Source organism: Rattus norvegicus, chromosome 2 (assembly GCF_021556685.1).
Source record: "Rattus norvegicus strain SHRSP/BbbUtx chromosome 2, alternate assembly SHRSP_T2T, whole genome shotgun sequence".
NCBI classification, from domain to species: Eukaryota; Metazoa; Chordata; class Mammalia; order Rodentia; family Muridae; genus Rattus; species Rattus norvegicus.
In genome coordinates, this window is record NC_141535.1 from 180,594,012 (window position 1) to 180,604,925 (window position 10,914).

A 10,914-nucleotide genomic window follows, 5' to 3' on the forward strand; every position below is an offset into this window, starting at 1 on the left:
TAATTGTACCGTCTTTCACAGCTCCCAGCTCCTAATAACTACTTCTTCTTTCTACATCTTATTCTGTCCATCTCTTTTTTGCCAAATATTTACTTGACTTAATAGAAAAAGAAGAGTCTATGATAAGGAACGTGGGCAGAAGACCAAGCAACATAACACTGAAGCTTTTTTATTTGGGGCTTACTGTCTTCCCAGTAATGGGGCAGTGCCTGTATAGATCACTTTCACAGCTGGAAAAGGGTGATTCTTCTCTATTCCCAGCACTGGAAGTCCTGGAAGCCCCTTAAAGCCAAGAGAAAACTTGGAAGACAGGGATGCCTAAGTATCTGTTCACAGGCCTGTTGTGGATAGCCATTCCATGATCATGTATTCATTTATTCACTAATTCAATAAACATGCATCCTCTATTTTGGTCCTGGCTTTTGTCATAAAGATTACATAAGTTGCCTTGAGGACATAATATATAAACAATGTACAGTAAAACATTCTAAGTGTTCACATGACCCAGGTATGACCGCCTAAGAAGCTATTATACTAGGACAATGTCACACCTAGTTGTATACCTTTCTGCTTTTCCAAATAAAAACTGTTTGGGGCAGAATTGTTGCTAGAATTTCCTCTCCTTCATTCACCTGATGTGGATACAAAACTAAGAGCTAGATCTTTCTGGAGTCAAATTTGGGTGACTACAAACAGCCCAAGCATATGTATTTAGGTTACTCCAATTTCCAGGTTCCAATGTAGAAGCAGTTTCAGAGTTTTTTAATAATAACAAAACAAAGAAAGTTATAAACCATGAACTTTTTTCAAATACACTGGTAAAAATGTTAGAAGGTCCCAGTCAGGCAAAGATGCCTCTGTTACTTTCTGACTATATTCTTAACCTTTTGATTGGTAGAGAACATAATTTTGCTTTAATATATTTTCAGGGTTTTATCTGTTTGTCAGGGTGTTAGGTCTGATATAGAGATGGATGGTTTAGAGGTGGTTCTTTGGGGAGCTCTGAATCTACAATAATCTAAACTCCCCACAGTCACTGAAAGTTAGTTTGTCAGCCTTTGAGACACAGCTTCTTCACAGGAATTCTTACTCTAGTAGCCTTAAAGAACTGATTGCCTAACTGAATAAAGCATGAATGATTTGGTACTTTTTAGAGCAATGGGTGAGGCCAGTGTCTCAGCACACTGTTATTTGAGATTTAGGAATTCCCCAAAGGAAACACAGTAGCTCCAATGCAAAATGGTCTTTGGATGCAATCACATCTTAGTGTTCCAATAATGTTACTTTAACTGTGAGTAGAGGCCTAAGGGAATCACATGTGGGTGGCGTGTAAGGTAAATAAGCAGATAGGGAGAAGGGGTGAAGCTAAGTTCACTGACAAGAAACAAGGACTCAAGGAGGGACCAGAAGAGAGCCTGAGGCATTGTAGAATTGAGATATAGGCAGCATTATAAGGGGTCTTAGGGTTTTGGAAATGTAAGATATTGACAAATGCTCTTTAGTTATCAGAGATACTGTTGGCCTTAGTTTTAAAACAAGATGAAAGGGTCAAGAATGTAAAAATGTGAGTGATGGTATGCATCACATATGAGATATATCTGAAATTGGAAAGAAAATTACTTAATTAATAAGAATGTAATTTTGTTCTACCTTAGAATGAACACTCGCTAAGTAAATGATGAGGAAAACCTTTGTGCTGAGGGATTCAAAAGCAAGTGACAATGTGATTTCCTACTTAGAGAATCCCTGGGTGCTACCTGTTCTGTGAGAGGGCACATGACTCAGAGCCATAAGGAAGATATGGAACTACATGATATACTGAGACAGAAGCCAGCATGAGTACCAGGATCAAAGATAAGTTGGGATTCTTAGCTCTTGTGTATGTATATCAGATGAGAAAAGAAAAGAAGTGATATATAGAACAGTCGGAATTCAATCAAAACAAGTAAAAGGGAGATTCATTATTCAAGCAGACAAGATTTAAGATGATCCAGACTCCCCATATCCTCTCCCATCCCAGACCTCCAGCTAGGAACCAGAGGTTCTCTCTCTTCCCCTGCTGATTTCCATTCTCACTCCCAGGCCTCTCTTACCCTCCCTTCCCCACAACTGATCTACATCCCATTCCTCTCCTCGCCTTCTCCCCTACCCAATTCCCTTTCTGCATCAATCTCTGATGGTGACTACTTAGTTTCCCATTCTGAGTGAGAGTCACACATCTTCCCTTGGGATATTATTATCCAGTTTCTTAGAGTATGTGGATTGTAGCATGGTTATCCTGCACTTTACGGCTGATGCACACTTATGAGTACATACCACATGTGTCTTGCTGGGTCTCGGTCACCTCACTCAAATGATATTTTCAAGTTCCATCCATTCAACTGCAAAATTCATATCTTTGAATTTTGTAGCTGAATGTATCCCATTATGTAAATGTACCACATTTTTTTATCCATTCTTCAGTTGAGGGACATTCAGGATGTTTCTAGTTTCTGGCTGTTCTGAATAAGGATGATCTGAACATAGTTGAGCAAGAGTTCCTGTGATAATATGGGGACATCTTTTGGGTATATGCCCAGAAGTAGTACAGCTGGATTTTGGGGTAGAACCATTTCCAGTTTTCTGAGAAACTGCCCAATTGAATTTCAAAGTTGGTATACAGGTTTGCCTTCCCACCAGCAATGGAGAAGTAGTCCCTTTGCTCCATACCCTCACCAGCATGTACTATCAATTGAATTGTTTTTATCTTAGTCACTCTGATGGGTAGGAATTTTATGTTTAGTCATCTTGATTTGCATTACCCTGATGAACGAAGACTCATTAAGTGCTTCTTGACTGTTTGAGTATCCTTTGTTTAAAATACTCTATTTAGCTCTGTACCCCAATTTTTAATTGGATTATTTAGATTGTTGATGTATTGTTTCTTGAGTTCTTCATAAATTTTGCAAATTAGCCCTCTGTCTGATGTATGGTTGGTGAAGATCCTTTCCCTATCTGTTGGGTGACATTTTGCCCTTAGATTCCTACCAGAGGGAAATACAGAGACTGAAATGGCCACCTCCTATAGCCAGGCAGGACATCCAGGGTGGGGGGGGGGAGGACATCAGTCCACCCACAAAACCTTAAACCCAAATTTTTCCTTGCCTATAAGATATTCAGGTATAAAGATGGAGCAGAGACTGGAGGAGCGGCCAATCAATGACTGCCCCAACTTGAGACTCATCTGACATGAGAAAGCCAACCCCTGATACTATTAATAATACTCTGCTATGGTAACCATAGCATAACAGACAGGAACCTAGCATCATTGTCTCCTGAGAGGCTTCATCCAGCAGCTGAAGTAGGCAGATGCAGAGACCCACAGCCAAATGTCAATCAGAGCCCAGGGAGTCTTGTGGAAGAATAGAGGATAAAAGTGATCACGTCGGAGGGGTCTAGGATATCACAAGAAGACCCACAAAGCCAACCAACTGGGGACCATGTTTGCACACAAAGCGTGAGCCAACAACCAGGGAACATGTAGGAGCTGAAGTTAGACCCATATTTGTAGCAAGTATACAGCCTAGAGTTCATGTGGTTTCCCTAATGAATGGAATGGGACTGTTTCAGTCTCTGTTACCTGTCATTGCACTCACTTCATGCTACTTGGATGGACTGATTCGAGTTCAGTGGGCAAGAATGTGCCTAGACCTGCTGGGACTATATGCCCCAGAGTGGGCTGGTACCCAGAGGGGATCCGCCTTCTCTGAGAAGAAGAGGAAGGGGCAATCAAGGATTTGTAAGGGCGGGGCTTGGAAGAGAGGAGGGAAGGGGACTATGATCAGGATACAGGAAACACACTTCAGCAATAAAGATAGGCATTACCTCAGAGTAAAGGGCTGGGAAATGTTTTCCAAGCAAATAACCCAAAAATCAAGCTGGAGTAGCCATTCTAATATCTAATAAAATAGATGTTAATCAAAAGTAATCAAAAAGATGGGAAAGAACACTTCATACACATTAAAGGAAAAGCTTGCCAAGATGACATCTCAATTCTGAACATATATACCCCAAACATAAACACAAACACATTTGTAGATGAAACACTATTAAAACTTAAATCATACATTAAACCCTGCACATTAATGATGGGAGACTTCAACACCCCACTCTTACCAATTGACAGGTCATCCAGACAAAAACTAAACAGAGAATTAATAAAACTAACAATAGATTATTAATCAAACGGACCTAACAGATATTTACAAAATATTTAATCAAACACAAAAAATATACCTTCTCAGAACCCCATGAAACCTTCTCCAAAACTGAGCATACAAAGCAAGCCCCAACAGATACAAGAAAACTGAAAACCCCTTATATCTTATCAGACCACTATGGATTAAAGTTGAACATCAACAACAACAGAAACACCAGAAAGCCTACATTCTACTTGATGTTCTCTGGACCAGGAAAGAAATAAAGAAATAAAACAAAAACAACAAGAAATAAAGAAATAAAGACTTTCTAGTATTCAATGAAAATGATTCAAAGAATGTCTCCTTCAGTCAGCTTCTTAGACATTATCTGTATTTCTGGAGAAACTGATTTTAAGATGAAAGAAAGACAAAAGTCATTATTTTATCTCTCAATGAATGAGTTTAAGAAAATGGTAGATAAGAAGGAAAATGACTATATTAAGAATTATGAGAATCAGGTATTGTAGGAGGAACGGTGGTGGCCACATTTGTATAAATGCTAGGGGCTGCGTAACCACAAAGGCAACTCCTGCAGGAGGACCTAACTGAAGACTGCTGAGAGACCAAGGATTGTTGACACAGATAATGCCTGCAAATCAGGAACTGCTGTTTGGAAGAGATGCTTTCTTGGGAACAATGGAGCACGGGTGGAGGGTATTAAAGGAGCTTGTAGCAGTGTCCACTGAGCTTGCAGTGGCGTTCTCACCTGCTCACGGAGTCTGTGCCATTGATTCCATGCCACCTTACCTCCAACCCCAAGGGCAAGTAGGGTCAGGCAGCTGTCAGTCCAGGACACAGGCAGCCAGGTATATAACAATTAAATAAATTAAAACTTCATTGGAATGTAACAGCATCCAAATGAGTGTCAACACAGAGGAATTTATTGCAAAGATATCACCTTTAGAAAGAAAAGAAGACAATGAGGACTCAGGTTGTTAAGGGTGGTTTGTTCAAAGAAGGAAGGTCATTGTTGGAAGCAATCATGATTATATTAATGTTGTTTTCAATAATAATTAATACAGTTTGACATTGATGGTGTTGGCAAAAGAACCATACTCCATGGAATAAATTCACCCTAGTTTGTCCCTGGTCCTTGGCACAAAGCTCCAAAATCACTAGTTTTTTCTTAGGGTCTGGAGTACCCTTTGTTACTGACAGCAAGGCCCTTTGACAGTCTAAAGTTTAGACCATGTCTGAGTATGAATTTGTGAGATGATGAGAACTATAGATACCTTCAGTAGTGGAAACCAGAACATTATTAGAAAATTGGAAGATTCATCCTCACCAAGATGGTTGTTTGACCTACAGGGGCATCATTCAGTCAGCTTCTGGATTCATAAATATACTAATCTTGTGAGAATTGAGTAGGTTTCAAAGAAAGGACTTTAGTGATTTCTGTATCCTTTCTCTCTATACATGATTTTATGCATTTTCTGCAATCTGTATCAGTGTCTCCTACAAAGGAGTAATTGTTGAAGACTTGGTCTCTACCTTGAGAAGCTATGAGAAGTGATGAGACACTCAGGGTGTGGGACTAAAGAGAAGAATTGAAATTCCTGGAGGCATGTCCTTGAAAGAAATATTGGGTCCCAACCTTGTATCTTGCTCTCACTGTTTACTTTGACAATAAAATGAAGGTTTCTTTTGTCATAAAAACCCTTATTGTGTACCTCCTCAAAACAATTCTAAATTAGAATGGATTAAAACTGATAAAAATTTAGCCAAAATAAATCTCTCCTCCTCATAACAGCTCGAGTATTTTGTCATGATTACATGAAGCTGACTAACACAGCATCTCTCCCATTAAACTATTATGCATTTGTAAGCTTAATAACAAACAAATCATCTAGATGAGCCCTTTCCTGCATTTTCTGAATTGTTCTAATGAATCACTGGGTCCAGGAGGAAGTTTGTAGTCATCCAGGCAGAAAAATGAGTACAACAGGTGGCACGAGTACACAGGAACCACTATACAGAATGCTTGCAGATCTGATCCTTAGCCTATGGCATCTGTGTTATCACAGGGAATTATGGTTAGAAGGAAACTGAATTATTAGAAACCAGTCATTCTTAGAATATTGTGGACTCAGCATAGAAAGCTGCATATATGTGATATTAAAATCCCTGACATAAATTGACTCAATTTTTCCAACAGCCTAGATCATAGACAATTAATTTTCTCTTTTTCAGGTATTATATTAAAGCACAGATGAGTTTAAAAACTTACTTCAAGTCATACAATCAATGCTTTGCTAAATAATATAGTGCTCTCCAATTCATATACATCACTGGTGAAGATGTTTCAGTGACAAAATAAAACACTCAAGAAAACATGTGTAAATGAGCACAGAGGTGGGAGCAATAGGATACAAGAGGAAGAAAAATTTCATTTCTTTTTTTTTTTTCATTTCTCCACTGGGCAGGTAACGATGCCTTTCACCTGGCAGAAAATAAATAGATGGAGATCTATTGAATGGAGGGCGGTGCTGAATTTCACTTTGTAAACTTGAACTTGTAAATAAAATAAAAGCCCTGATGACAACTCGTAGAAAACCTTATACATGCCAATCAGAAGTTCTGGAACCAAATGCAGACTCACTTGGACTTGGAAGAAGTTTGGAATACAAAACAAGCACACTTTGGGTGCAGGAGAAGCAGCAGTAGCAAGAAAATAATCTCCCTCTTCTCTTGAGGTTTATGTTAGAGTGGAGAGAGGCAGACAATAGAAATATGTGTAAATGAGAGAACATTAATTTTTCTCAGGATAAGGAAGTTCTAAAACCAAAGTGAAGTAACTGAGTGCAGGTAGGAAGCTTCATTGGATTCAAAGGTCAATGAAGCATTACTGAAGAGAGTTTCTTCATCATCAATGTCCTTCACTGTTGTTGAATGGTGGAAAAGCACTATGTGTGAGAGAAGAGGGGAAGAGGGTGAGAGGGTGAGAGGAGGCAGACACAGACAGCAGTCCTTGCTCTTGCTGTGTGAACTTGGAGAATTTAAATGTACAGAGCATAATTTCTGATTTAGAAAATTAATAGTGTTTTTTTAAATGCATTCTTTTTTTTCTTTTTTTTTTTTTTTTTTCGGAGCTGGGGACCGAACCCAGGGCCTTGCGCTTGCTAGGCAAACGCTCTACCACTGAGCTAAATCTCCAACCCCAAAGTTATGAATGTGTTTTTTTTCTTTCTTCTTTTTTTTTTTTTTCGGAGCTGGGGACCGAACCCAGGGCCTTGCGCTTGCTAGGCAAGCGCTCTACCACTGAGCTAAATCCCCAACCCCTAATAGTGTTTTAAAACTATGTCTATAAAGAAATACTGAAAGTAATTTAAAAGTACTAAAAGCTTGTACGAAGAAAACACTTTGAAGGCAACAACCAGGATCCTGTGTACACAGAACTGAAGAAAACAGTTCTTGGATCTCAAGAATTTCAATCACTATTCTGTGTAAACTACAGCCTGTGATGGTTAATCCTTATTGTCAATTTGTTTGGATTTATAGTCGTCATGGAAGCACAACCCTGGATGTGTCTATGATTGTTTAACAGAAGAGGGATGACCCACCCTGAATATGGGTGGCATCATCACATGTGCTGGAGACCTCAACTAGAAATATGAGGTTAGCTGAGAACCAACACCATTTTTCATTGTGAACAGCTACTTCAGTCTCTCTTCCCCATCATGGTGAACTATAGCCACAAACTATTAGCTAAATATACCCATTCCTCTATAACTGGCTTTTGACATATTTTTTACAGTGACAAAAAAATTAGTTACTAATTCAGTTTCCTAAATTTTCTGGTTTATTAATTCTCTCATTATGTCTCATTTATGTGAAAAACTTAATCATGTTAAAAAAAAAACAGGAGCCAACTGAAATGACAATAACCTGTCTCTACTTACATGCCTAGCCCCACCCCTCTTCTGTTACTCTATACCAAATGTATACACTGTTCTAGAAAAATTTTTATCAATATATTTCTTTTGCATATAGTCTTTCATTATTATTTATATACCAACATCATATAATACATTTGCCAGTATATACTGTTGGAAATGGGTTTTCTTATCAACCATACTTTGCATAGTGACCTCCCCCATATTTCTGAACCAGGTTTATGTCTCTAAAAGGGCACCACTGAGCCCCAGTGACCAACAATGGCCTGGAGAGAATGCTTGGAAAAATAAGCAAGAAACCAATAAAAGTTGGTAGGAAAGATTTTATTTAGAATCACAGAAGGGGATGAGACTAAGGGGCACAATTTGAACTTCACTGAAAAATTAATCATCTTGAAGTCCAGAACACAGAAGACAAGAAGGAATGGGAGGCATAGCGGTAGGAGCAGGTCCTGTGAACATGGCTGCCTCTTTTACTGCTTGTCTGAAGTCTTCATGACCCAGGTCAGCAGCAGTCCCCAGACTGCTGGCCACTGCCACAGCAACCACTGCTGCCACCACTGCTGCCACAGCAGCCACTGCTGCTACAGCAACCACTGCTGCCACAACAGCCACTGCTGCCACAGCAGCCACTGCTGCCACCACTGCTGCAGCATCCAGAGCTGTGGCGATGGCGACGGAAAGATCTGCGGGGTCTGTGGTGGCTCAGGCAGCAGCCTCCTCCCCCAGAGCTGCAGCAGCCACCAGAGCTGGAGCCACAGCAGCCACCAGAGCTGCAGCAGCCCCCAGAACCCAGGCTACAGCAGGAAGACACAGGGGGGCACTTGGGAGGGCACTTAGGGGGGCACTTTGGAGGGCATTTAGGAGTCTGGCACTTGGGAGGGCACTTAGGAGGGGGTTGGCACTGCTGCTGATTCTGCTGGCAGGACATTTTTGAGAGGAAGTCTGTAAATCTAAAGAGAAATATAAAAGCCATCAGCACGTGTCAAGCAGATACATCCATCCTCAATTCTGTTAGACACTGATTTCAAGACAAGTTGTTTAATGAACAAGACCTATAATTCTTATTGGGGACATGGTGTGAAGTGAAATTGGATGAAGGATAAGATCTCTCGGTCCATTTTTTACCAGTAAGTGATTCTGACCATCCTCTGACATAGTCCTAGGAGTTCCTAGACCCTGAGACAAGCTCCTTGACATTCAGGAACCTCAACATGATGGGCTTATCTTTCTTACACACCTGTCAGACCCCTTCTTCTCTGAGAATTTTCTAGAATAGGATTATAGGAGATGATGTTAAAGACCTTAACACCAGCAACCCAACTCTTGGTTTGTTATACTCTTCCATTACCATTTTTCCAGTTTTCTTTCCTGTCCCAAAGTGAAACAGTTACAGCCCAATACTTGTTTTGCCAGGTGTCAACCAGACCAAGAGAGGTGAAGACCACTATACACAAAGACAAATTTAGTCTAAGTCAAGATGAGACCAAAAAATCTTCACCTTGACTTCGTGGCCTCTTAGGTTTCATCACCTCTTTCTGCCCTCCTCCCACAAAGTTCTGGCTCTCTCCCTCCCCAGCCTTCCTTGCTAAGCACTCACCTGTTCAGCAGAAGAAGTAGGGCCTGAAACTGGTAAGGGTGAAGACTGGTGGACCTGGCACAGGAGCCCTTTTATGCTAAGCCAGAGATATTCTTAGAAGTGAGACACAGCATTTGTATGTAGAGCAGTCACTTTCTCAGGCTGGCATGAGGATGACTCTTCTCATACTCCCTAGTCTGGAACTCTAGGATCTCTCTGGGAATAGTTCAAGAGGAATATTGTTAGAGAGCTACAGATATCTGTTCACCAAGTCTACTGCAAGCCAGCCATTCCACCTTCAAGTGTTCACTCATTTACTAATTCAGTAAATATGTAACATCTCTATTTCTTAGGTCCATAATTTTGCAAGATATTTATGCCAAAATATGACATGATTGTCATGAGGAACTTACAGTCTTAGAGCACGAATATGCAAGCAATGGTTCACAATGGTGTCATGTAGTCAAGATCTTCTGTTTAGCTCCTTATTAGATCTTCCTATGGGTGGTGTCACAGTATTTCTAATCTTTTGAAAGTAGGATAAATTTTAGTCAGCTGTGGATTCCACATACATTGCACATTGCTTGATACATCACATTTAGGAAGAAGATTGGCTATAAGGAAAGAGGAGGGTTGATATTCCTGCAGCGCTAAGACAGAAACTCAGTAGCTTAGCAGCCTTCGGGTTTCAGAATCTCATGAGGCAAGACAGAGTTACAGTAAGACAAGAGTATCATTTCTTCTAGTACCAGATACTAACTCTAGAGATTGATAACCTGAATTGATAACTCTATTATGAATGAGACTGGGTTAGCAACATAAGGATCTAAAGGAATCCATGAGATGTAGGAGCTAAAGCCTTATTGAGCCCATGGATCCTAGATTCACATAGCGTAAAGAGAGATGAGGAAAGAAACAAATATTAATTTTACTTTAGAAGTTATGACAGGCTTTCACTTCAGTAGTGATGTGAAACTTCTTGAGAATTAGCACTGTTATATTAGTGAGCTGTCACCAGCTTTCAGCAGACACAATGAAAGTGAATAAATTAAGAAAAGTAGGGTGTTTCCATCTCTACCAGTTCAGCAGCACTAAACTAATACATAAAAGGTTACACTACCAGGGGGGCTGGAGAGATGGCTCAGTGGTTAAGTACACAGACTGTTCTTCCAGAGGTCCTGAGTTCAAATCCTAGTCACCACAT

General features: G+C 40.1%; 1 protein-coding gene across 1 annotated transcript; it reads right to left on the minus strand.

Annotated features, from left to right (window-relative positions):
* Window positions 1–8,445: 8,445 nt before the first annotated feature.
* On the minus strand, window positions 8,446–9,779 carry Lce1e (late cornified envelope 1E). Its single transcript, NM_001109493.1, has 2 exons — window positions 9,732–9,779; window positions 8,446–9,084 (listed from the first exon to the last, which is right to left on the minus strand). Exon 2 carries the CDS (start codon window positions 9,060–9,062, stop codon window positions 8,637–8,639), a length of 426 nt encoding a protein of 141 aa, NP_001102963.1. The 5' UTR covers window positions 9,063–9,084; window positions 9,732–9,779; the 3' UTR covers window positions 8,446–8,636.
* Between the last annotated feature and the right edge of the window lie 1,135 nt (window positions 9,780–10,914).

Coding starts and splice junctions, on each gene's coding strand:
- Lce1e (NM_001109493.1), bottom strand. CDS start 9,062: ATGTCCTGCCAGCAGAATCAGCAGCAGTGCCAACCCCCTCCTAAGTGC.